Below are 26,974 nucleotides of genomic sequence, written 5' to 3'. Positions count from 1 at the left end.
ATCAAATAGTTTCCCACTGATTTAAATTCTTTTCCACATGATTTTTATTTATTGAATTTTTTTTTCTTTCCAAATTGATACTAAATTGTACTACATATAAATGCATGCCACATTTTGGGCAGGATCAGCTAAAATCCACCGTCATAATTTTCACCATACTAGGCAGTGCCAAGTGACACTAAGGGAAACAGCCAAGTGTGGGGAGGAACAGGGGATACACCTACCTAAGTAAAAATAATTGGTATTTATTACATTTAAAGTTCTCTTAGTGAACTAGGCAAGTTTAGAGGACAAGATTTTCAACTTTTGTTACTGTCTTAATAGCTGGTAGAAATTTAATGGCACTCCATTGAACTGAAGAGGTCAAGTTCCAATGTTCAAACTGTAATTTTCCTCCAATTAACTAAAGCAAACAGTCATACCTGAGGCTAATGTTTTGTCAACAGTAAAAATTGTTCAAAAAGCATTACAAATTAATGTAAAATTAAAATTTATGGCTAACAGAGAGACTTCTATAAAACATATAAATGCAAGAAGAGCTCCTGAGGTTATGGATGGTTTTTGGACTGAAAGAAATAAAAATTAGTGCTATGCTATGTTTCCATTTGCTGGCATTTCATAAACACAAAACATACAGGCGTTGTATTTACCCAAATCTCCCTGAACCAATCAGGGGGTTGCATAGCAAGCCCCTCAAATGTTGTGCTAAGTAGTACGAAAATATTAGATGTAAATGTGAGCACATGACTCTTTAATACTAAACAATGACTCAAGGTTTTTCTGAGATCACTGCAATCTGCACCGGCCTGATTGGACTGATTGGTGCGTCTGCTACGACTGGCTCGCCAATGTGGAAGGTCACAGTTTCCAGTGGAGAAAACAAAACTGACATGGAGAGACGCTGGGGATTGTGGATGAACTGCTACAGTCAGGCAAACGTCAGGATGCAGTGTAAGGTGTACGACTCCTTGTTGCATTTGTCTCCTGATCTGCAAGCTGGAAGAGGCCTAATGTGCTGTTCAGTAGCCTTGCCAGGGTTAGGGCTATTGTTCGCTCTAGCAGGAATGAAATGCATTCCTTGGTTTCAGAATATCAAATGGGTTAAAAATACGATCCTAATGGTTGCTGGAGGAATACAGTTCATGGCCTGCATCTGCATTTTTATACCTGTGTCATGGACTGGTCATGTCATCTTAAGGGATTTGTACAATCCACCACTGACAGATACCCAAAAAAGAGAAATGGGAGGAGCCCCCTACATCGGTTGGGTTGCTGGAACTTTCCTCTTTGCCTTAGCCTTGCTTTTTACCTGCAAATGTTTCCCCTCAGACAACAAACCAACTATGACAAGCTATCACCCCGTCTCAACCCTCAAGTCAACTAGGAATTCTCACAACAGCAAAATTTTAGATGTACAACATCCTATATCACTGCACAATGTTGCTCCAGAAATGACAAACAGAGAAGCGTTGGTGATCCAGTCGACATCCGCTTTTTTTGTCTTTTTTTTTAGATTCAGAAGATTATGCACAATTCCTTAGTAGTTGCTGGAATTGCCTTTTAATATGCATGGCTTGGCTTAAATATTTACAGTATCCTTCAAAAAGCTTCTCACAATAGCTTGCCTGAACTGATGTAACTCAGTCATCACACTTCTCTGGGTTGTGTGGTAATTTATTAAATACCAAATTTAGATGGCAGGTTATTCAGAGATAATATATTGTCCATAGTTATGAGTGTATTAATGGTCGTTTGTCTCATGTGCTTTTGTCTCGGGCAACTTGTTTAAGGTGCATCCTACCTGTTGACAACTGGAGATCAGTACCACCCTTCCTAATCAGTGATAGAAAATGGATGGATTTTTATTAAAAGAAATTTCTGAGTTAAATAAACCTGATAGTAAATATGTATATTTTGCATAATAAAGCAGATTAACATGATTAACTTGGTTTATTTATTTTTTTGTTACCCCGAAGAGGGACAGCCTACAAAAGATATATACTGTATATATTGTACTTTAAAATTATACTGTCATACTATACTATATAATCATACTGTCAAAAGTAAGTTACTATAACTCTTCTAATAGAAATACAAAAGTATGCAAAAATACAATAATTATGCATCTAGAAACCACCCCTGTACTTCCACACTTAAACCACAAGATGACACCAAAAGAAAGCAATGTGAGTCCGGACACATGGTTTTATATCTCTAAATGTTATGAAATGGGTGTTAGAGGAAGACTTCTCTCCATCCACTGTGTTCCATGATTATTTTTTGATAGAAACTACACATAAGAGGAATAATTTAGAAATACGAAACAAGTTTATACATTACACAAGTATGTGATAAAATTGTTTTTCTTCTAAATTTGGATTTTTGCTTACGTTAGAAAATTATGATTTTATCTAACATTTATTTAATTACCCACAGGTTAAATTAAATATATATACCTCATATATTTATGTTTTCAGTTAATTATATATGAGGCACATTCATTTTAGCCCTAATGCTTCAAGGGCTAAAATATGTATCAGGACCAATGGGTCTAACAAAATTCTTTCTCAAACCACTGTTTTAAAGAATAAAGCAGATTGAAATAAAGTAACACTAACATATTGCATTTAACTTAAATACGGTGTCATATAAGCAGTCTGAGATAGTTAATCTTATCGGGAGCATCTCCATGCAGTTTGTGGATTAAATTTGCATTTCCATCAGGACTGAAGCAAAGATTTAATCATTCCTCGGTGTACCAAAGCAAAGATGTTGTTGAGGTCGAATGTTGCCAGATTTGAAGTTAATCTTCAGGACGTATCCATGTTTGGAGATCAACGGCTTGGCTGTGCCCTCAATCGAGCGACTGTGTGGGGTGGAGGTGGTGGTAGTGGTGGGGGTATTCGGCAGTGTCAAATCAGCCAAAGGCACATGCAGTTAGAGCAGAAACAAGACAGGCTTGATTTCAGAATAAAAGCATTAATATAAATGCTAAACTAAGTTGGGGTGAATGCAGAGATATTTCTCTAATAATTAGAGTCTTAACATAATTTAAAAAGTAAAGGTAGAAAAAAGAAAATTCTAAAAAACAACCCTGAGCTGAAAATCAAAATAAGTTCAAAATCTGAATATCCGAAAATAAGCATCCAAATTTACATATTCAACTATAAATACACTTTATTAAAAAACAGAATAATATCCACAATAGAGAAAAGAATAAAATTAGAAAGCAGTCATATTTGACTGATTTCCAAAATTACATAATACAGATCAGCATTTAAGAAATGTAGACTTTAACTTAACTTCTTCAAGAAATAAATAAAAATAATTCATAGAAATTATCTGAAATATTATCTCAAAGCATAGTTAGGATTTGACTCCTTTTGTATAGTAATATTTTATTCTCTAACTTTTATTTTGAAAATTTCTGACAGAAAGAGTTTTCTATTCTTTCATAATTGACAGAAGGAGCACAGTGCACGGTCCTCCTCCTCCTCTGTCGCAGCTTACAACTCAAGTGTTCACTGGGAAAACATAAGAAATTCGGTGTGAGAATGAATCTGGAAAGTAAAAGAATGGAGCCATATAACAGATCCTAGAATGGGAAATTTTTTTTGATTAGTGGCAACTGCAGCTATAAACTGTGACACATATGTTTTATCATTGGGTTTGTTTTGTTTTTCACAATGTGTGAGGAATGGATGAGGGATGGATTCCAGTTTGTTTTCGCCATGGATACAAGGACTGGCAAGTTATCAGAATGAATTACTGAGGACAAAAAAAACAACTTGATATCAATGTTAAATTCAAATTTGGAGGACCGACCATGGTGAAAAGAACGGGACTGTTATTTTCACTGGTGTATTTTATGGGGGAGCTTTGGCTCACTTCACAGCAAGTCCTGAGAATTGGTAAGTTATAAAGAGTCATTTTTAAAAGTAATATCCGCTTTGCACTCATCAGCTCTTTTAGTGTATGACTTTTCATTGTTTTTCAACGAGCCTGGAGGATGTTCAATAATTTAAAATGTAATAAAGGACATTTTGTGGCATTATTATATTGCATGTTTAATATATGAGGAGAAATTAACAAAAATCAATCATAACACTTACATAAAGACAGATTCTAACTACAGTAAAAAAAAATTCTGCTGTCAATAAAATGTGATACTTTAACGCTCAGAGATATTAAAGAATTTATATCAGTTAAATATCAATGTTTATGTAAAACACAATGACATTGTAGCATAACTAGCAGTTTTTTTGGTATAGATACAGCTGTTGGCTGGTCAATGACATAATTTTTTTTATTCAAAATCATGCTAATCCACTTTGGTTTGCCAATGCCTTTCTCTCGCTCCTATGCTATCATGTTGACATTATAGCTTGCAGTGAAATGGATGAATTAGTTAATCATCAGTTGAATCTTACAGCATATTCTAGAAAAAATACCATATTTTTGTAGCATAGCAGTGTGAAATAGACAAAAAAGAAAAGTGAGCAGCCTTTATACTGAAAACCAGAGCCGGCTCAAGGTTGTAAGCATAATTTAATTTGGGGCCCACCGTCCACCACAGCATCACTTACCCACCATTACATTGTCCATGATTGTGCTTCTTTTTCTATTACATTCACATTCAAACTGATAAAAATGTAATTACTCAGTTAAGGTGTGAATGAAATGTTTTTCCAGCTCAGAAAAAATTATTAGCTCAGCTTAAAAGTAGGACTTTGTTGACATAATTCTCAAATTATGAAGGATTTCACATGTAAGTGAACTAACGGCACATTTGGCAATATGTATGTATTTTTTGGGTCAAGGGGCTCCAAAGAAACCAAGGCACCCTCAGCAGTCACAGAGTTCACTTGTACCTCGGGCCAGCCCTCCTTCAACCTCTTTTAGCCTCAAGTGTAACCCATTGCTCCTGTTTCATTATTTCCCTTTGATTTCTGACGCAACTCTGCAACAATGAGCTGGTGTTTGCAAGCAAATTAAAGATTGCTACTTCTTTTCTTCTCTGCCATTAGTTTTTTGTTCCTCCCATGGGTTAGAAGATTGCATCATAAATATAGCTTTTTAAAATTTAGACCTCAGGACTCCCTGCTCTCCGCTTTTATTGCCACGGGCACCGCTTGTGTTTTTCTCAATTTCTTTAACTTCTTAAGACTTTAATATTGTATAATTGAGGAGTTGCATAACTATTATGGCTGTCAGGCCTTTGCTATCACCCTCTTTCTCCAGCTGAGCTCAGTATTGTTAATCACTCTCAATCGTCTATCATTCTCCGAGGTCACCTAATCTTTGTCATTCTCTGCATGACCCCCACACTTCTTAATCTCCCCCATATGGTGTGTGGCTTGACTCAATTAACGTTTTCCTAACTTGGCAAGTGTTTAGAATATGACCGGCTTTCACTCTTTTCACTGGGGTTGGTAATAATGGTAAATCTTTTCCCCCCAAGCCCTTAAACAACTAACACTAATCTTCTTTATGCAGAAAAGTCTCTTCCCCAAATATGGTACTTAGGCAGCACATAAATCTCATCGCTGGGGAGAGCAGAGGCAGCAGCTTCTGGTTTCCACTATATTTCCCGATTTAAGATTTATTTTTCTGATGTCTGTGTGTTTTATGTAGATGATACAAGATTTGCTTATTTATGGGGATAATATTTTTGCTCGTGGGCTTGTGAGCAACTACCTTGTACACAGAGAAACCTCAGTGCTTCACATCAAACGAGCAAACTAGACTGTTTAGGACCTCCTCCTTCATTCACAGTCTGGCATGAACCCATGCTGGAGTGGTGGTGTTGAAGGGCTGGGAGGGGGGGAAGGAGCTCTCACTGGGTAGCAGCCCAGAATGGAGAAGAGGAAAAAAAAAAGACAACACTATGTCATTGTGATTCTGCGCTTAAAAAGACTCCCCATCAAGAGATATTTCTGAGTCACAAAATCAAGTTCTACAAGGTAACCTATAAATTTACGACCAGAGTGATAAAACTCATTGGTATTATAGTTATTTTCTTATAAAAGAAAGGAAAAAAGGTCCATAACAAGCACTGCCTAAAGGTTATCAGAATCTGTCAGAAACCAGAGCAGAATCTGTTATCTTAGTGACCTGCTAGCATTCATTATTCGGTCCATTAGAAAACAAATGGAAGGGCAATGATCCTAAGTATTATCTATAAAATTATTAATGGCAGCAATAACAGATTTTTCCAGAGCTCATTAATCATAATAATGTATAGCAATGTTTAACCAATACTTTGTTTTTTGACTATTATTTTTGAATTCTTTAGTTCCTAAACAGATAAAGGTAGCCAAATACAGTGAAAACAAGTAATTTATTTGTAATTTACATTGTTATTGTAAAAAATAATGACAGGAATTTGTTTCTTAGTAAAACTATGATGATGGCCCTTACAAAAAAAACCAAAAAAAAACTGACAGTGCGGTAAGGATTATTCCTAATACCATTTGAACTGTTTTTAAACTTAGTTGACTCAGATTATCAATTTGTGCTGTATGTGATTGAATTTTATATTCTGTACTGTCAGCAGTAGACCAGAATAACTTAATGTAACACATTTTGTGAAATATGCTTTAAGATAATGAATAATTAATTTTGTTTTTTGTTTTTGGGAGGCTCTGACTTCACACAGACATTTCCAAAAGACTGCAACATAAAAAAAAAGAAGACCTTCAACTATCAAATATAGTGATAAAATTTCAAGTCCTTCTTACCCATTATAAAGATGAAAGTAGGCATAATTTAAAACTCAGATAATAAACCAAAAATAGGTCAGAGATGTTCATCATCCCTGATCCTTCTTATCCCTTTGTTTTTCTTGGTAATAACTTGCTGAGAAAGGGAGCAGATTGCCCCATGTGTCAACACTAAAGACAGGGTGAAATATTTACTCCTCATGTTATTTTTCTCAGTACACATAATGAATATCAGTCTATTGTCACTTTTTTTTATTAAACTAGATAATGATAAAAAAATTTACATTTAAAATGGTAGGGCTCATGACGGTCTTTATATGTTGCAGCTTTTGGGACAAAACGCTGTGCATCAATCAACTGGTCAGAAATTGGAATCTGACGATTTTTTCTTTATCAGCTCTGATGGTTGAAAAGGACAAATTCTGAAAAATCTGACTATTTCCATTCGTTAAATACATGAACAAAACTAAATTACAATTTCTGTTCTATAAATACATCAAGCAGCAGCATTCACTTTGATTTACATCAAATTTGTATCAGATAAAATACAAATTTTAAATAATAAACTTTTGTTACGGTTATTAACAAAAGCTTTGATGAAAAAAAATGGAATAATCAGCTGACAAAAGCCACATTGTTGCACCAATATGAACAATTCTACTCTATTGCATAATATATAAAAGCCATGCCATGTAGTCTAAAGCCTTAAATTGGGTCATGAAATTATGTTGCGCTGCGTCTTTTTATAGTGCATGCAACCAAATTTCTATCGTACATTCAAAGATGTGCATCTATTCCACACAAATCATTTTAAAATCAAAAGCTACAGTACAGACCAAAAGTTTGGACACACCTTCTCATTGAATTCAATAAGAAGGTGTGTCCAAACATTTGGCCTGTACTGTACATTGCACAAGTTGGGAAAATTATTATAGTGTCACTCATTCTTCATCTCTGTCACAATCTTTTAATAACTAAACATTTATTTGGGCTTGTATTTGCTTATTGTAACTTCTGTAAGCTTGTTTGAGTCTGTTGGTGGTGTGAAGGATTTCTACTAAACAGATGAATAATTTTTACTGTAGTTTGCACTGACGTATTTTAAAGCTGACCGATTTCCAGATATGGAAAACAATTTCTGAATCACTTTTGAACATTATAAATATTCTCTCCAGAAGTCAGGGGCAATCATGAGAAGCCTCTGCAGACAACGTTTACCCAGTCTCATTGGAGTGCATGTGTCGGAGCCTAAAGCAGAGACAAACATAATAATTATTGGTTGATACAAGCAGAATAATTTGCATTGTCTAATAATCGAAAGCTCCAAGTTTTCACTACCATGCATGTATAAGCTATTTGATAATAGTTTTTCACAATACAAGAGGAACTCTTGGGTGGCCATCTAATGTTCATGATGTGTGTCATCCTAGATATTATGTTTTCTGCAGAGTGAGAACATTTTCTGCATATGTGCTGATGTGGAACAGGGTTGATTTCTTAGCCCAACACTCCTCATGTTGAGGACAAATAACCATGGCTCTTAATCTTCTCTTTTGCACTCTTCAAATCAAGAAACTCATTACACTTAGCAAAAAAATCTAAAGTTCTTGACTCAAGTGGAAATGAAGGGAAAATAATTTACCTTCTCTCTCTGTGCTTCAGCGAAGAAATGAAAAACAGTAAAACAAATCAAATACATTTGTCCTTTGTTGACAACAAAAGTATATGAAAATGTTCAGGCCTTTATAATTATTATTGTATCATCCATGTTTGGCAATCTATGTTTTCTTATAAAGAAGACATTTTTAGCTAAAACGTAAGGGAGATTCTTTAAATGAGGATTGCAATTAAAAAATGTGAATGAACATATTTGAATAGCAGCATTTATTTTCACTCCTTGCTAATAATGGATGCTTTTTAAAGTGTTCAAATATGAGGAAAAATCCCACTGTGGGACTGCCACTTGGATTGTTTTGTTTCTGGAGTGATATTAAAGTTGCAGCCTTGGCACACACAGCTAACAAAATGGACCAGATGGTCAAGAACAGGCCTATTTCCCATTTTACACATATGAAAAACCATCTCAGCAGTATGCTCCCACATTTCACTTACAGGATGATAGGCATTGCATGTATGTCTGAGAATTGTATATTCCAGTGGACAGAGAATTAAGGACTTTAACAGATCCCAGCAGCTGCTCTCTGAGGCTTGGTAACCATAATTAGGATTGGCACTTTCAAGCATGCTTTTAGTGACCAGGGAGTCCGGACAAGGCTCTCTCAGTTTGGGGTTGCAGGCTATGCTACACCGAAGAAAAAGGTCATTCACAATCAGGGTCTCAAGGGGAGCTTTTTAAAGGACTCTCTCCTTCCAAAATCAATTACAATTTCACAGGCAATTCTTCAAAGAGTGTTCAACAGTGCAATGACCTATTACGTCCGTGTCCTCTGTGTAAAGTCAGGCTAGTTTCAACATCAAAACTGAATCTTTATTATCTGAGGTTATTCTGAAAAATAATTACAAGCTGACAATTCTGAACTTTGCTAACTTTAAATTACCATATTTTAGTTGCTGTTTTATTAATATAAATGTGTCACTGTGGGGAATGAATATAATAGTTTTAAGTGAGAGTATTATGTCTTTAAGATAAAAATTATGAAAATCAAACATTCAGATTCTCCACAAATTGGAAAATAGTGGGCCACTAATATTCGTAAGGTTTAGGAACCACAGCCAGTTCCAAACAGTTGAAATCTTCCAAAACCGCTTAATATGCACAGAGGAAACAGTCTCCAGCAGAAGCTAATATCAGTCTTCCATATCGCCACTCATGGGGGAATTGCCAATTAGCACCAAGGAAAATAAATAGAATTCCAAGATTAGTTGCTTTGCAAAACATCAGCCAACAGCAATTCAACTAGCATTGTGCCTAGCTATGCCAGCTTCCCAAGTTGTATTTTCTTTTGCATATTTCTGATATGCTCTACAAAAAATTCCACAAATAATTTGGAGTTGCATTCCACAGAAAAACCCACACCTTCAGAATCTACCTACCTACTATCTACCAGAACCTACCTAAACTCTTTTTTATGCTTGGCTTCACAATACTCACAAAGCTGTCCTTATGCTTGTTAACTATGTACCTTTATGTTACCACAACTTTTCCTTCCACTTACTTTTTCATTTTTATATTGTTTTTTGGAAAACTGTCAAATGAGGAGTATTTCCCATGATTGCGTAAGCCATAACATAATATTTATAAAACTTTTAGCGTTTGTAAGTTTTTTTTGTTTTTTTTAAGAGTCTTGTGCAATATTTTGACTTTCTGGGAAACAAATAGATTTTTATTAACTGTAAACCATAACAATCAACCTGAAATAAGCAAATAAACTATAATACTCTGTATGTGATGAGTCTATGTTGAATTACTGAAATAAATCTGCTTTTCAATGCAATTCTAGAGCTGTATCTCTAGCGTCTTTTCATAAATCTCACCTCGAAAGGCCTATATGTTTTAAAATAATTCACTAACAAGAAGTGGTGACAATCCAACATTTAGCTGGCCTTGATCTCAATGTTCTTCATGAGCTTTTTTATCTACATATTTTATGTAGTACTCATGCCTGGTCGGAGTTACGTACGTGTATACTGCCAGCTGTGCCAGGGCAGCCATGTTTCTGGGGCAGCAGGCTGGATTAAGATTTGGATAGTTTTCAGAATGATCCCCCCCCCCCCCCCCCCCCCCCCCCCCTCCCTGAGACAGAGGAGCGCAGAGTCGCAGTTGATGAAAGATAACTGCAGAAAATAAAGATGACGATGTGGATGTCAATTAAGTTAAGAAATAATATTTAGTGTTTACAAATTGTGATGATGTAAATGGATTTAGAATGTTTTGACTGGGGGGGGGTGCAGTTTTTCAGTGGTTTTTACACTGAAAGATCCAGAGTAAAGTTCCTGTCTCTTTAAAGTGTTCATTATGGCTAGAGATGCACTGATCTGTTTTTTTACTGGTTTGCCATCTCTGGTTTTGTAAACCTTTGCTGATGTTATGAAATACAATTTTTTAAAGGAAATTCAATCCAATCCAGCCTTTTTTTAGAAGCATTCCATTAATATATGAAACAGCAGTCTTTGTATATATTTCCAAAGGGGCATAAGCGTCCCTTCAATGAGTCTGAGATTCCTACAATGCTGCCAACATGTCTAAATTCAGTATGTACCATAATAGTAAGAAATGTTATGCTTAAATGGATGAAAAGGAGTAACATTGCTGTTATATGTACTGTATATCTTATACATTATATGTATGTATATGCAAAGATTGCAAACTTTATAATCTCCAATGTTGTCATAGTGCTGGAAATGTTAATCAAGATGTTTTCTCTCTTCCATTGGACTGCAAAAAATTTAGCTTTTGGTACATCAACCTTATCCAACCCTTTGATACTTTTTTGAAAGCTATTGTGTCAGTTTGTGAAAATCAGATTATGTAAATAAGCTCACGTCAGGGAGGGTCAAGCTCTGAGCCGAATGAAACTTAATCCAGTCATCTCTTGCAGGACTCTTAGTAGGTATTACATGGCAGAAATAAAAACATGACACTGAACCAATGCAATTGTGAGAATTCAGTTCAAACTGAGGGAAAAAACAAACACAATGGTACGAAATGTAAATACTGTGTTGGTAACAATATACCTAATAAGATTTTTGTAAGGTTCTCAACCTATATTTTCTCTCTTACAGGGGGCATCTTTGAGACCCTTGAAAATGAACCAATTAGCGTTGAAGAACTGGCCTTTAAATTTGCTGTAACCAACATAAACAGGAACCGGACCTTAATGCCAAACACCACGCTGACCTACGACATCCAGAGAATAAATCTATTTGACAGTTTTGAAGCCTCCAGAAGAGGTAAGGATCGTTCGCTCCCTAATCTTTTTATAGTTTAGGCAGAGCTATCAATTTGACCCTGATGGTTATTTGTTTGTTCCATTTGTTCCTCCAGCATGTGACCAGTTGGCTCTGGGAGTTGGGGCTGTGTTTGGTCCATCTCACAGCTCATCTGTCAGTGCAGTTCAGTCTATCTGTAACGCACTGGAAGTCCCTCACATCCAGACCCGATGGAAACACCCCTCAGTGGACAACAAGGACAGCTTCTACATTAACCTCCACCCTGAATACGCCTCCATCAGCAGAGCTGTGTTAGACATAGTGCAGTTCTACAAGTGGAAAGCAGTCACTGTGGTCTATGAGGATGCGACTGGTGAGTCAAAATGACATATGCACATAATTAAGAGGTATGAAAATGTTTTTCATACCTCTTGTACTTTTTCACATTGTGGTATATTACAACCATAAATGTTGATGCATTTCATTGGGATTTTATGCAATAGACAAAGTAGCACAGTTGTCAATTTAAAGGAAAATGATCAATGGTTTAAATTTTTTTGCCAATCTGAAAGGTGCATTTCTACCCATCCACAACATCTAAATAAAGTCAATTTCAACAAATTGCCTTTGTAAATTGCAGAGGTGGTAAACCTCTGAGGTGAACTAATAGGACAACCCAGGAAGGAAACCTGACAGAGACTGCAAAAGTCCTGAGCTTAAGGCAAATGTGTTCAGTTTCTACCAGGATGACAATGCTAAACATGCAACCATATCCACAAAGGAATGGTTAAAGCATACACATGTGCTGGTGTGGTCTGGTGAAATCTAGCTGAGAACCTGTGAGCTGATATCAGTCGATATAGGTAATTGTAGTTAACATTTTTAAAAATACTGTAAAAAAAAAAAAAGTTTGTGAAGTAATTTTGTTAAAATATTTTTGTTCCTATTGTTATTTTCTGTATAAAATAAATAAAATAGCAAAATAATTGCAAAATAATAAAATGCATGTAAATGCAATGGGTGGTTGTCATATACTAATTCATTTCCTATTTATGTGTTTATTTTTTTATTATTATTTATTGACTTACAATACAAATAGCAGTGGGAAAAAAGAGAAAACAATTCCTGAAATATTCCAAAATAAAACAAAAATCAATATTTTTGGTCGTTATTTAAAATCTGAATTACACTAACCCACTTTAAACAGTTATTATGTACTCTAAAAATACAAAAAACAGCAAAATAATTTAACTGATCTCCACAGGTCTCAGGAATAACCTACAGATTTACAACAAGATACAATAATTGGCTACTGTCAAATGCAACTGGACATGAAAAACAATCAAACTTATCACAACTTAAAAGAAAACACATCGCTCTCCAGCTGTAACACTCGGGCAATAACCTGCTGATATTGAAACGCAGGCTTTCATTGTGAGTGACTGCACTCCACTGTTGCTATGCACAGACATTGTCACTCACCAGTAGACCACAAAAGCACAACTATATAATAAAATCTATTGCACATAAATCAAGCAGAAATACAACATCTCTTTATAGGGAATAAAAGTAGGTACTGGAAATAAAGTTGAAATGTTTAAACTCCATCCTGCATTACACAACACGTAGATAAAGGGAACAAAACAACTTTCCTACCTTTAAAATAAACGGCTTCTTTTTCAAATGCTGTTTCCCGGCTTTTTGTGGAACTGTCGGTGTCCAAAATGTGCTTCTGAAAATAACCACAAACACAATTTTCAGATTTTTCTATCAGCTTGTAAGCAATATTAATTTTTTTCTGCACAACTCCTAATCATGATGGGCTCATTCTAAACCACTTTTACAAACGAAACCCACTTTTTCCCAGTTTTACCAGAAAATAGTATTCATTTATTAAATCGAATGCAATACAGTTACTTTTGTAGTTTCCCCTCGTGTCCACCAGAGGGAGACGAAGTAATTATACCGAAATTAACATAACATTTTAAATAGAAGGGTGTAAAACAATAGCGAAAGTCGCATAATTTATTTTAATGTTTTCATAAGGTGGAATTTACAGGCATATTTCAGTTGATACGAATAAGTTTTATCAATCAACCAAGAACTTACCAAAGAGGAAGTCAAACATTCTCGCTTCTTCGACAACTTTCTAATGCTACAAAAAAAAGGATAGCAATAACGGTCAACTATGGCAACAAACAGACATCCTTTATGGCTTTACTTGTACAAAAAACGGATTGTATTATTATCATTTTAATTTGAATGTACCCATTGTAATGCTAACCTAACAAAACTAATCAAGAAACAGACTCCAAACATCGGCTTCCTTTACTGTGTGGTTCTAAACGTTTTGGTTGAGATTTTCTATCACTGCCCCCTAGAGGTCATCCCAAAGACCTGCAATAATACAATCTGTCAAACTTGATAAATTGACCAAAAAATTTTTAGTTTATAATCAAAATTAGATGTTAGCATCTGCCAATTCGCACGGGATTGTTAAACAAATAGAAATATGTTTGTTTTAGAAAGGTGTCATCATTGCTGTTGTGCTCTAGGACCAAACTGACACCAAGTAAAATGGGCTGCATATCCTTAGGTCACTGTTTTATTATATTTCTCTCACATTCATCTTACAGCAGTCTTGGTACACTCAAGAAATGTAGCCTTTATGGAAAGAAAGAAAAAAGTCAATCTTTCATGTACTGTGAAACATGTGAGTGGTACTATAATGCTAACTTGATTCTATTCTTCAGACATGTAACTGAGGCAAAGGTTTATCTTTCATCAGATTAATAACTCTAAGCATTCACCCAGAGCTTGAAACAGTGCTTAGTTTAGAGCATATTGATTTGTTAGAATGGCCCAGTCATACTCCAGACCGAAATCCAATGGCAAATATGTGGCAAGACTTAAAAATTAATGTTCACAGGTGCTCTCTATCTACTCTGGCTGAGTTTGAGCCATTTTGCAAAAAGCAATAAACAACAACAGTCTTTAGACGTACAAAGCTGGCAGAGACATAATTAAAGGCTTGCAGCTGTAAATACAAATGCCCACCTATGTTTGTTTCCGGATTCTGTTTGTAAAAATGAAATGCAAAATGTGTGTATTCTTTGTTTTTCTGTTCAACAAAATGTGACACTTTGTGTTGGACTGTAACTCCTGATAAGATATAGAAAAGTGAATAGTAGGGCACCACAGGATAGATAACTATTATTTACTTCTATTTTCAGTGCCACTGAAATGTGTATAGTCCAATAATTGTCGTCTGCTGTTTAATTTAAAGGTCTGATTCGTTTGCAAGAGTTGATCAAAGCTCCATCCAGATATACAATCAAAATCAAGATCCGGCAGCTGCCATCAGGAAGCAAAGATGCCCGTCCCCTGCTGAAAGAAATGAAGAAGGGGAAGGAGTTCTTTGTCATCTTTGACTGCTCTTACCAAACATCAGCTGACGTCCTAAAGCAGGTAATCAAATTTTATAGATACACAGGCTACAGCTATAAGTTTTATTTAATATTCTCAAATGTAGGTGACATGTGTTGCTGTGGTTTTGGGTTTAATATTGACCCTGAGCAAGATTTGTCCAATTCTACTCTGAAATCCTATTTCCTATTTCCAATCCAGGAAGAGACATTGCACAGATTAATTGGAAAAGGACAAAATTATGACATTTACTCACTGGGATTCATGTTAATTCAAACTATCCAAATAACACAAAATGAATTAAAGTAAATTAATCTATTATCAAAATTGTGGTTTGGGTTTGACCTAAAAAGTAAAAAAGACAATATTTTATTCTCATTTCATCCCTGTAAAACGTGTAACTAAAAGGAAAACTGAACACCATCTTTATTTCTGTTTAGATTCTGTCTATGGGAATGATGACTGAATATTATCACTACTTCTTCACCACATTGGTAAGAAAAAAATAGTCCATAAATGAGCTGATTTATGGCATGTATAAGAGCTTTGTTTTATGGTTATTCAATAAATTAGAATATTTTTAAAGTGTAACATATTATACAAATTAGTTACACAGAAATTAATGTTTGAAAGCCTTTAGTTAAAGAAAACATGATATTTTTCATTTCAACTTAATGCACATTGTATTGATTCTTCATCTTTGACCCAGTTCTTGAATTTTACAGGACTTGTTCGCTCTTGACCTGGAGCCTTACCGCTACAGTGGGGTCAACATGACAGGATTTAGGCTGCTAAACGTGGACAATCCTAGAGTGGCTTCGGTGCTGGAGAGGTGGGCCATGGAGCGACTGCAGGCTCCCTCCAAAGTCGAGACCGGAATGATGGAAGGAATGATGACTGTAAGTTTAATCCGACATACAAATCTGGGTAGAATCCTACAGACATTTAATATATACATGGGAATGTTACTGGCCTGATTTATTAGAACTGTTTATTTTCCCTGATTAGGGTCAATAATTGTGTATTTAAATAGATGCTTAGATCCCACACATATTCATTAAATGCTTCTCAGCAAGTTACAGGGAAACCACACAATTTTGTAGCCTGATAAAACCACCACCACAATTGACACATGCAAATGTTTCAACTGTAATACAGTACTTGATTATTTTTTATTATTTTTCATAGTGGGAAATATTTGTCTTATCTGCTCTTTAACATTTTCTCCAGAAGACATTTGGCTTATCCATGTGGGCAGTTTTGATTATACTGATTTCAGAGTAGAAGGCATATGGACAACTTGCCTACCCTTTCTAACCAAGTTCCTTTCTTCTGAGGGGAAATGTTCTGATCAAATAGTTAAAATATGGACCTAACTGGCTGTTCCAACAGGACAATGATTCCAGACACATAAAAACAGATTTTTAAATGGATAAAAAGGCTAACATTCAGCTCCCAGATGGCCTGCCCACCTTAGCTGTACTGAAAATTTGTAAATTTTATTTAAAAGTCAAATCTGTGCCAGAAAGCCAATCAATTTAAAAGCATTCTACTACTAATGCCAAAAAATGTGATCCAATATCCAGCCAGAATTATGCCAAATGCTTACTGATGCCAAAAAAAAAAATGTGTGGTTGAAACGCAGTTTTCTAAAGGATATTTAACAACACATTTGTGGAGGGTTTGTTTATATTTAAAACTCTTCTATATATAGTTTTGAGGATGTGTAGATTAGAGAACATGTGTAGTAAATGTAAATATGTGCCCCTCAGGTCTAGCTGTACTTTAAAGAAAATCAACAACAACCTAAATGTAATAGGCTATTCGTGCTCAGGAAGATTGTTTTGACCAGAAATATATTTAAAGTCTAATTTCAAGACCAGATTACAGAAAAAAACTATAATATGAAGCATCATGGGGCTCTCAGCAGTTAATTAGGATAAAGAAAAAGTTTGAAAAAGTTTTTTCTTCACTCATTTTGCACAATATCTTTGTTTGCCAGAATATTTAAAGTTATGTTAAATGAAACAATGCATTTTCTTTTATCATAAAGCAAGAAATTATCTACAAATAAAAAATAATTTTAGAGAGGCAAAAAAGGTTTTATTGAGATTAATTTCATTTTATTTGATGCAGTGGATGCAACAGGTCTCTGATTGTGTGTACAGTGTGAAAATTGAACACCAAGCTGTGCTCACCGTGAGTGATTGTGGTTTTCTGTGTGATTGCATCTGATTCAAAGAAACCACATGAGGCCGAGCACATGCATCAACAGTCCTGATGTGATAAGTGCGCGGCATGCAATTTGTGATCCCGCAGATGGATTATGATGATGGGCGTGTTTCTCTTCCAGACTGAGGCGGCTCTGATGTATGATGCTGTTTACATGGTGGCTGCTGCCTCACAACGCACCTCACAGATCACCGTCAGCTCCCTGCAGTGCCACCGACACAAACCCTGGCGCTTCGGATCGCGCTTCATGAACCTGCTGAAGGACGTGAGTTAGCTCCGTCCATCGGTCCGTCCGTCCGTCTGTCCATCCATCCATCCATCCATCCATCCATCCATCCATCCATCCATCCATCCATCCATCCATCCATCCATCCATCCATCCATCCATCCATTCATCCAATCAACAGTGATGAGCTTAAAGCACTTTGATTAAAACTTAATAAAAACAACCACCCCTTCCTCTTCTTAAACTGTCTTTACATTGATAAATGTGACAATATATTATCTTGTTGTTCTTACTCTATTCAATATTATTTTTTAAAAATTTCCCACATGATTTAAGACCAGATGATACAACCACTATGAGACAAATATAATTAAAGAATGTTTAAAGAACATCCTGTCTATCTTGTGGTAATCATGACAATTTAACTGTGGAAGCCAGACTTCTTATCTCAATTAAAATGTATTAAATGAAACATGATATGGCCCGCCCTGCGACAGACTGGCGACCCGTCCAGGGTGTACCCCTTTGTACACAAATGTAGGCCTAATGGAAAGTATATTTCATATGTGCTGAAATTATTATTTTCAAAAGGTAACTTTAATCTGATTCATTGGGACATAAATTCTATTTTATTGAATATGACTGTAGGTGGTTGGAGGAAACCGGCTTTAATACCAAACTGTACAAACACTGAGTTTTATGTGTAAAAACTAATTTATGTGTTCATCATCAAATCAGGACATCATCTGATGATGAACACATAATCAAAGATTTCAAAATCTTTGCGAAATGAATGCCATTTTCCAAAATGTTAATTCAATGTGGAGAAATTGACACTTAAGGTCCTCTTTGTAAAAAGATGTAACTTTGCTGTGGGATGAGATCCCTTTATCATCTATTAATTTCAAATATGTCTGAGCAATGCTTCCTACTCAGGCCACTTGTTTTAGCTCATTTCAACATCACAATGTTCTATGTGGAGATGGAGATATTTTATATTTCATCAGGTAAACCAGAAAATTTGGTTAATGTGGTTCTCTGCTTAATTATTAATTCTCTAAAAAAAAAAATTCTGATTTTTCTTTGGGCTTTTGCTTAATTTTTCAGTTATCCATAAACCAAAAGAGAAATTGTTTGTGTTTTCTGTCCTCTCTTTTACCTCAGACACAATGGGACGGTTTGACAGGACAAATCGCCATTAACAAGACAGACGGTCTGCGCAAAGAATTTGATTTAGATGTGATCAGCCTAAAGGAAGATGGCTTGGAGAAGGTGAACCCTCTGACACATGTACTGTTAGTGAACAACACTGACATTTTTCAAAGTTTTAATTCGCAAGGCTTTTCTCCCTATCCAAGTCATATCTTCATTTGAAAACAGTCTGTATCAAGTTATTTTTGTCCAACATTAAAATCTTTTTGATGATCTAAGACAAAAAGGCAAAAACAAAAGAAATCTGTCAGGGCCAAATACTTTGCCACAGCACACTTGAGAAATTAATGTATTTTATTTAAATTAACTGACACTATGACAACAACACATTTGTCTCTGATTACTGTTTATTGATTTATTGATTAAATTTTCAACAGGTTTTCAACCATTTTTTTGCTCAGTAATAATTAAATGAAAACATAGACCCTGATATGTCGTGTTCAAAATATAATTCACATGAAGAAATTTGTCAAATATATTTATACCGTGATGCAAATAATTGGACCTTTCTGATTCTTTGACCTTCCTTTAAGCTCACTTTAAATTGTACACTACAATATGGCAGTGCAGTAAGAGGTTTATTATCTGTTAATGAAATAATAAAAAGCTTTTAGGCAAGTTTGAACAATTAAAAATGAAAAATTACATTAGAACTAATTGAAAACTTACCTTGAAGTTAGAGTTAACATCCATTCTTGTATTTAGAGTTAAGCTCAGGGCTCTGTGATTAAATTTTTTTCTCTTTATTATTTTTGCAAGTCAATGACGGGCAGCCGCCTGAACAAAGTATGGAAAAAGGTCTGTATTTTAGCTGCCTTGGCAGGCTAAAATATTAATAATACTTAGTGATTATCCCTGTGCTTTCTGTGATGTTTTCTCTTTTTTCATAAAAAGATTTGGGGAACTGGTGGAAAGAAATGTTTAACATTTCTGCTCTGGCTGTTTTATTCCTAGTTATTGTGTTCTGTTTCCTTCCCTGTATTTTTCAATTTGCAAAAAACAAACCTTCCCTTCTGGTGTATTTTTATTTATTTTCTTGCTAACAGCACCTGTTCAGAAGTTTTCAATCATTCATCATGGGGATTAATGTCACAATAATTCAATAACTGTCCTTTTCCCTTGGGGGGGGGGGGGGGGGGGGGGGGGGGGGGGGGGGGGTAATTATATAACACAGCTGTGGTGATTAAAAAAAACAACAATATTGAGTGCAGACGTTTGAATTTATTATAATATTTTTCTAATCTAAAAAGGCCTGTACTATATATTTAGGCACAAACATACATACCAATTAATATTTGGCTAAATATAGCTTTGTTAGTTAAGCTTCTAACATTCACTTTTAGAGACAGTCAACAAGCTGCTAGTATAATTCTGGCTTTCATTTAAATTGCTTGGTATTGCAGCTATGAACCCAGCTTTTAAGCATAGTGCTTACATTTTCAACAGGGTAGAGGTCAGGATCCTCTCAAAAGGTTAATGTTGCTTTTTTCCAACAATTTCAATGCCCTTCTGCCTCTCTCCTGCCCCCCTAATATTTGGTTAACTATCACTTAGCATGCCTTAAAGGAACCACAAGCCTTTTTCAGGTCAGAAGTTTGCTAATGGCTACAATTTTGACCACATGTTTTAGAGAAAATCCACATCAACAAGAACTTAATAACAATACTGTTGTATGCTGTATGATAATTGCACCCTAAAGAAAGAACAGGTCAAAATAAATAATTAAAAACTCAAAATTAAAATAGGATTCATGCTGAAAATACGCATTTAAAGTTCTGACTGGAATTGTACCTGTATCTGTACGTGTTTCTGTTTTCTTCTGCGTTGTTTTCCCTGATTGTGTGTTAGTTGATTTAGTCATAGATCATGGCTCTCCTTTTGGTTTAGTTGTTTTTGTTTTCTTCTTCCTTACAGATTGGTATCTGGAACTCCCAGACAGGCCTTAATTTAACAGAAACCAACAGGGACTCCTCCACAAATGTCACAGATTCGATGGCCAACAGGACCCTCATTGTCACTACTATTCTGGTAGGAACAGAAAAAAATGTATCACCAGGAAACATTTGATTATCATAAGAATCTTTCAAACTAAAGTAGTGCATCCTTTGTGTCCATTACCAGGAAAATCCTTATGTCATGTATAAAAAATCGGATAAGCCGCTATATGGGAATGACCGCTTTGAAGGTTACTGCCTTGACCTACTCAAAGAGCTCTCAAACATTTTAGGCTTCTCCTACGAGGTAAAACTGGTGTCAGATGGAAAATACGGAGCACAGAATGATAAGGGGGAGTGGAACGGCATGGTGCGTGAACTTATTGATCATGTGAGTATTACTCCATTATATCTTTTCCTATAGGGATGACAAAAAGTCTGCAACATTACCTGAATGTGCAGCTTTTCTTTGTTCCCAGGTGGCTGACCTCGCTGTGGCCCCTCTCACCATTACCTACGTCAGGGAAAAGGTGATAGACTTCTCCAAGCCCTTCATGACATTAGGAATCAGCATCCTCTACCACAAACCAAATGGCACAAATCCTGGAGTGTTTTCCTTTCTCAACCCACTCTCTCCTGATATCTGGATGTATGTGTTGCTGGCATGCCTTGGAGTCAGCTGTGTGCTGTTTGTCATCGCCAGGTATTCTTACACAAGACTGAAAAGAAATCAGTTAATTTATGAGTTCAGTTGTAACCTAATTATGCAAATTCAAAATGTTTTTTTTGACACAATGATGCACTAATAGACAAAGAAGCAATTTGTTTTATGATTGCGACATTTTTAGAGATATAATCATGAGGATGCAACCACTATCCAATATAATTTAGCAATGGAATGTTTCAGTAAAATTAAAGGATCAGAGTAAATGTAAGTTTTGTGGTTGCTTTGTGCTGTATTTCATTCTGTTTTAATTCATGACCTCCAGGTTCACTCCATATGAATGGTACAACCCTCACCCCTGCAATCCAGACTCAGATGTGGTTGAAAACAACTTTACCCTAATTAACAGTGTCTGGTTTGGAGTTGGAGCACTTATGCAGCAAGGTACGCTTATTAACGTTTTTGATATACAGCACACTTCACACTTAATAGCACCCCTTTGAAAAGTTGTATTAAAAGCTTTAAAATTAACTTTTCCAACGCCTGGCTGTACAGTGGATTAGTTGGTAGCACTGTTGAACTGTTTCAAGAAGGCCCTGAAATCAAATCTCAACATGGCTTCTTTCTGCAAAGATGTTTTCCCTGTGGGTTCTCTCTGAGTACTCCGGCTTCTTCCCACTGTCCAAAAAAATATACATATTAGGTTATTTGGTCTGAAATTGCAAATAAATTACTCACAAAGATATGTGAGATCTCCTAAACACTATTATCATTTTAGCTACAATTCTGTGCTTTGGTCAGATGAGAGTAAAACAGCTTTTCGTCAACTGGTGGATCTGGTGTGAAACAAACAATGAGTATGAGGGAAAGCACCTAATGCCCAATACTTAGTATGGAGGAAGATCTGGGAAGTTGTGGACCTGTCTGTCATTCAAAGAAACAAACATCAGGCTATTTAAATAAAATCTGGTGGTCCCTGCTAGAGAACTATGGCTGTACCATCATCATGACTTTTATCGGGATGATTTATTCTTTTTAATTTTTGTAAAGATTTTTTAAAATATTTTTTGGCAGTAGTGTGGCTTTGTTAACAGTTACCAGACAGAAAATGGGCAGAGAGAAAAGGAAGGAAGAACAGCCATGTCAAGCAATGTAGCCTCTCCTGCCACACCGTGCAATGCCCCAAGATCCAAACTCTTTTTGAAAGAAAAAATAGCAATAATAATAATTTTATATATATATATATATATATATATATATATATATATATATATATATGGATGTTTTGCCCCAATGCTTTTCCCTAGACTTTTAAAAAAGAAATTGCAGAATTGCATTTCTGCAAAACATAATAATTTTATCAGGCTTTTTACATATCTGTAGGTGTGCCGAGTTTGGAGGAAACTGCATGATATTTTTTATGTAGTTTTCACAGCATAACCACATGCATAATACTGCTAAAACTCCAGGATTCATCACTATTTTAATTGTGAATGGATGATCTAATATGTCTTACTACTCCTCCAGGGTCTGAATTAATGCCTAAGGCTCTTTCAACAAGGATAGTAGGAGGAATATGGTGGTTCTTCACACTGATCATAATTTCCTCATATACTGCCAATCTGGCTGCTTTCCTCACTGTGGAGAGAATGGACTCACCGATTGACTCTGCAGATGACTTGGCCAAGCAAACAAAGATAGAGTATGGTGCAGTGCGAGATGGGTCCACCATGACCTTTTTCAAGGTACATTTTTATTTATGCTAAAACTTATTGCGACAGATGTGTCTAGATACATAAAGTTAAGTACAGCAGCTGGGTAGTTTATTGTTGAAATGAATGTGAAATGTTTGCTCACTTACACACAAATTGTAATTTTGTTTTCAACAGAAATCTAAGATCTCAACTTATGAGAAAATGTGGGCATTTATGAGCAGCCGAAAAAACACAGCTTTGGTGAAAAACAACCGGGAAGGGATTCAGAGGGTCCTCACCACAGACTACGCTCTTCTGATGGAGTCTACCAGCATCGAGTATATCAGCCAGCGCAACTGCAACCTCACGCAAATTGGAGGCTTGATAGATTCTAAGGGCTACGGTGTGGGAACTCCAATTGGTAAGATGCCAGACTAATAACACCTGTAAGAAAATGAACACTAACACATTGCTGTAGTAAAGGATTCATACCCCTTTAATTCTTTTTTACATTTTGTCACATTATAACCACAATCTTCAGTGCACTATGTTAGGAATTCATGTGATAGACCAACACAATGTAGAGCACAGTTGTGTTGTGAAAGGAATAATATTTAAAGTTGCTTCTGAATAAAGACCTGAAAAGTGTGGTGTGCTTATATATTTAGACTCAGTAACCCTATAAATTAAGGTTAGCCTTCAAAAGTCACCGAATGAGCAAATGGAGTCTACCTAGATGTAATTTCATCTCAGTATAAATACCATTTGAAGCTCTATGATGTTTTTCAGACATGTTGTAATACACCATCACCATGCTGAAACATGGTCTTGACAGCATCATGTGATATGGATGCTAACTGAATAAAAGGCCAATTCTACAAAGTATTAAATTAGGTGAGCTGAATGTAAATGCAGATCAAGTATTTCTGATTTTATGACGATATACATTTGGACACCATCACACATATTCCTTTGACTTCAAAATTACGTGATGCTATGTATTGGTTTATGAACTCTGTGCTTGTAACATGACAAAATGTGACAAGTTTTCAAGGTTATGAAAAGTTCTATAGAATGTTTGTCCATTAAACAGCATTATGCAAAGTAAGGCATTATATTAGCATAATTCTGCTGTGTTCTGCTCCAGGCTCCCCTTACAGGGATAAGGTCACCATCGCCATCTTGCAGCTTCAGGAGGAAGGAAAGTTGCATATGATGAAGGAGAAATGGTGGAGAGGGAATGGGTGTCCAGAGGAGGACAGCAAAGAGGCCAGTGCTTTGGGTGTGGAGAACATAGGAGGAATCTTTATAGTGTTGGCAGCTGGACTAGTCCTCTCAGTTTTTGTTGCAATTGGAGAATTTATTTACAAATCCAGAAAAAACTTGGACATTGAGGAGGTGAGTGTTGGCCAGTGTGAGTGGCACAACAAATATTAACATATTATGGGACTCAAAGACTTTAATGCACCTGCTATAACTGTGTGTTATCATATTCTTTTGGACTATGGTTATAAGAAAGCCAATAATAAAAATTATAAGTCCGATTAAACCTAGACTTAAAAACTGCATTGCTACAATCAAAGGATGTGTTTTTAACAAAACGTTGTGTGTTTTAGTAGTTTTTAAAGTAGCGAACACAAAGACATTAGTCTTGATTGAAAGTTTTTATTAGAATCCTTTTATCTGAAAACAAATTATATGAGTTGTGATACTTGACTATCTGGGCTGGCCATATATTTTGGAACGCAATGTAACATTGTTCTGCATGTCAGAAGCATTATTGTTATGTCGTCACATTTCGTCTGAATGGAGAGGCTTGAGAACATTTTATTTCTGCCATAGTAGCTTCAAAAATTAAGTGTTTGGGAGGATTTAAATCTTAGCACAGCATTGCACAGAAATGGACTTGTTCGTTCACTGTTGTTTTCAAACTGTTTATGAATGATTGTTCAGTGAAATACTTGTTCATGAAGTTGGTTTACATTTTTTTTGTCTAATATGAAGTTTATGAACATGCCTATTCAAGATTTGTTGTGTTGAAATTGATTTGGGATGACTAAAGTCGTATGAGAACGTTGTACCTTTTAATACTCGACTTTTTTGTTCCATTTTTTACGAATAAGAGGTATTAATACAAAACTCTAATAGGTACGTATGTGTGATGGATACTCATCTTGTTGAATGCTCAAATGAGAAGCTATTTTCATATTGCTGGCAAAATACACCAGATTTGCATTCAAAATGTCCTGGTATTTCAAGGAGTCCTTGATCCTACACACTCTAACAACATTCACTGGGTCTTTGGAAGAGAAACAAACAAACCAACAACATCAGAGATCTGTCACTGCACTTAACTGATAATTTCTCAAATATTCCACCTTTGCTTTACAACAGATGTTGTTTCAGGAAAGCTAAATATTAAATAGCAATCACTTCAGACATTAATGGGAAAGTAATGTGTATGTTTTTATGAAACCTGGAGTTCTCAAAAAAAAAAAAAAAAAAAAAAAAAAAAACAGAGGATCTAAGCAGGTTGCCTGAAAGTTGCTGGTGATTTTGGTGAAGGAAAAGAAAAGGGGCAAAATCAACTCTCTGTGGTGTTGGCTAGAAATAAAGCAGGTCAGGGAAAAATTAATTAACCCAGTTTTCCAGCTAGGGATATCTGAAATGTTTGCAAATGTTTTGTGGTGCATTGTCAAAATTGTGGTTAAAAGAGTGCTACCATTTAGAAATGCATTAGACATTTAACCTTATTTTCTACCTGTCACCTTTAATCTGACTGAAAATTTCCTGTGTTAAGTCAGTCTGCTAGGAAGGTAACCTAATTTTTTTTTTTTGCTTAAAACGTCATTGCTTGAGTTGTTTTTAAAGCATGAAAATACAGGCATTTGTGTGAAAGAAAGAATACTACTCTGTAAGAGTAGTATGGACTCTCGGGATCTTGGCAATCAATATACATCAAGCACAGGCATAAAGAGCAGTCAAATTCCATCCAATGGGCAATCAGAATATTAATTCATAACACCTAAAACATTATAGGCAACCAAATAATGTGTTCAAGATTTTCTTTGCAATCATAACATTGGACAGATGAAAGTTTTGCTGATGATTCCAATTCAATATACGGTAATCTGTAGCTCTTAGTTCAATAAGCAGAATTGACAGTAAGCATCTTGACTCCGCCAAATGAATGGCCGAAATATCCTGATCAAGAATAAACCTGGTTTTAGAACTGCTGTTCTGTTTTGACCAGTTTTTAAGATTTCTGTTTGCATTAATGAACAATTAATCATCAGAATTAATTGCCCCTTAATGCAAACAGAAATCAGGCATAGGCATAAAGACCAGTCAAATTTTTGCAGCTGAATACACAATATTTGTGTTGGTTACGTTTGGAAAGGAAATAACAATAAGGCGACATTTTCTTCTGTGGTAACATAGAAACAACAATGACTTATTTCTGAATCAAGAAAAAACCCAAAAAAAACCCAACATTATCTGTATGGCTTTTTGCGTTTCCCCAAAAGCTTTTGAAACTTTTGTTATGTTAAATAATCTCAACTCCTGCAATCACCTCTATGAAATGCTTCACTTATGTTCTCTTTAATTTGTTCATGTAGTGTTCGCAGTGTAACCGGGATGATTGTCAAGTCTAAACACCAGCAAGTGTGTAATTTGTCACACTTCAAGCAGCTGTTAATCTGACTGTTGCATATCAGGCTTCTAGCTAACTAGGGTCAGCATGTTCCCTGCTTTCTCTCATTTCTCTTTGAGATCACAGTACTATGGACCTCATTTATATAATCTTGTGAATGGGGCACAGCCCCACGATCAAACTTAAGTTTAAAGTCATTTCGGTATGTAATCAGCGAGAACGCAGTAGTTCAACAGCTTAAGACTTTGTGAGGAGGTCATGGATCTTAAACTGGGATTGATTCAAGTATTGTGTCATTTTATAGTATCTTGACCTATGC

General features: G+C 35.6%; 2 protein-coding genes across 3 annotated transcripts; both read left to right on the top strand.

Moving 5' to 3' along the window:
* The first annotated feature begins 764 nt into the window (after positions 1-764).
* Positions 765-2,941, top strand: LOC102228521 (claudin-8-like). The gene is made up of 2 exons (XM_023351703.1): positions 765-1,375; positions 2,815-2,941. The coding sequence occupies exons 1-2, from the start codon at positions 765-767 to the stop codon at positions 2,939-2,941; spliced, it is 738 nt and encodes a 245-aa protein (XP_023207471.1).
* A 554-nt stretch (positions 2,942-3,495) lies between these two features.
* Positions 3,496-25,088, top strand: LOC102221891 (glutamate receptor ionotropic, kainate 1). Of its 2 annotated transcripts, XM_023350796.1 has the most exons (16): positions 3,496-3,911; positions 11,466-11,633; positions 11,728-11,985; positions 14,899-15,080; positions 15,479-15,532; positions 15,764-15,937; positions 17,392-17,535; positions 18,661-18,768; positions 19,468-19,506; positions 20,623-20,736; positions 20,830-21,033; positions 21,122-21,345; positions 21,632-21,750; positions 22,834-23,051; positions 23,196-23,421; positions 24,148-25,088. In XM_023350796.1, the coding sequence occupies exons 1-16, from the start codon at positions 3,827-3,829 to the stop codon at positions 24,435-24,437; spliced, it is 2,607 nt and encodes an 868-aa protein (XP_023206564.1). In that variant the 5' UTR covers positions 3,496-3,826; the 3' UTR covers positions 24,438-25,088. The 2 variants fall into 2 exon arrangements, with proteins under 2 accessions (XP_023206564.1, XP_023206565.1); XM_023350797.1 differs by lacking the exon at positions 19,468-19,506.
* Positions 25,089-26,974: the final 1,886 nt, after the last annotated feature.

This window comes from Xiphophorus maculatus, chromosome 18 (genome assembly GCF_002775205.1).
Source record: "Xiphophorus maculatus strain JP 163 A chromosome 18, X_maculatus-5.0-male, whole genome shotgun sequence".
Taxonomy (NCBI): domain Eukaryota; kingdom Metazoa; phylum Chordata; class Actinopteri; order Cyprinodontiformes; family Poeciliidae; genus Xiphophorus; species Xiphophorus maculatus.
This window is presented reverse-complemented; position numbering and strand designations above follow the sequence as displayed.

What these genes read in the sequence shown, in the direction of transcription:
- LOC102228521 (XM_023351703.1), top strand. Translation starts at nt 765, where the DNA reads ATGACTCAAGGTTTTTCTGAGATCACTGCAATCTGCACCGGCCTGATT. An exon ending in CACCCCGTCTCAACCCTCAA is followed by an intron (nt 1,376 to 2,814) that starts GTCAACTAGGAA and finishes GTTAATCTTCAG; the next exon opens with GACGTATCCATGTTTGGAGA.
- LOC102221891 (XM_023350796.1), top strand. Translation starts at nt 3,827, where the DNA reads ATGGTGAAAAGAACGGGACTGTTATTTTCACTGGTGTATTTTATGGGG. An exon ending in TGATGGAAGGAATGATGACT is followed by an intron (nt 15,938 to 17,391) that starts GTAAGTTTAATC and finishes TTTCTCTTCCAG; the next exon opens with ACTGAGGCGGCTCTGATGTA. An exon ending in TCATGAACCTGCTGAAGGAC is followed by an intron (nt 17,536 to 18,660) that starts GTGAGTTAGCTC and finishes CTTTTACCTCAG; the next exon opens with ACACAATGGGACGGTTTGAC.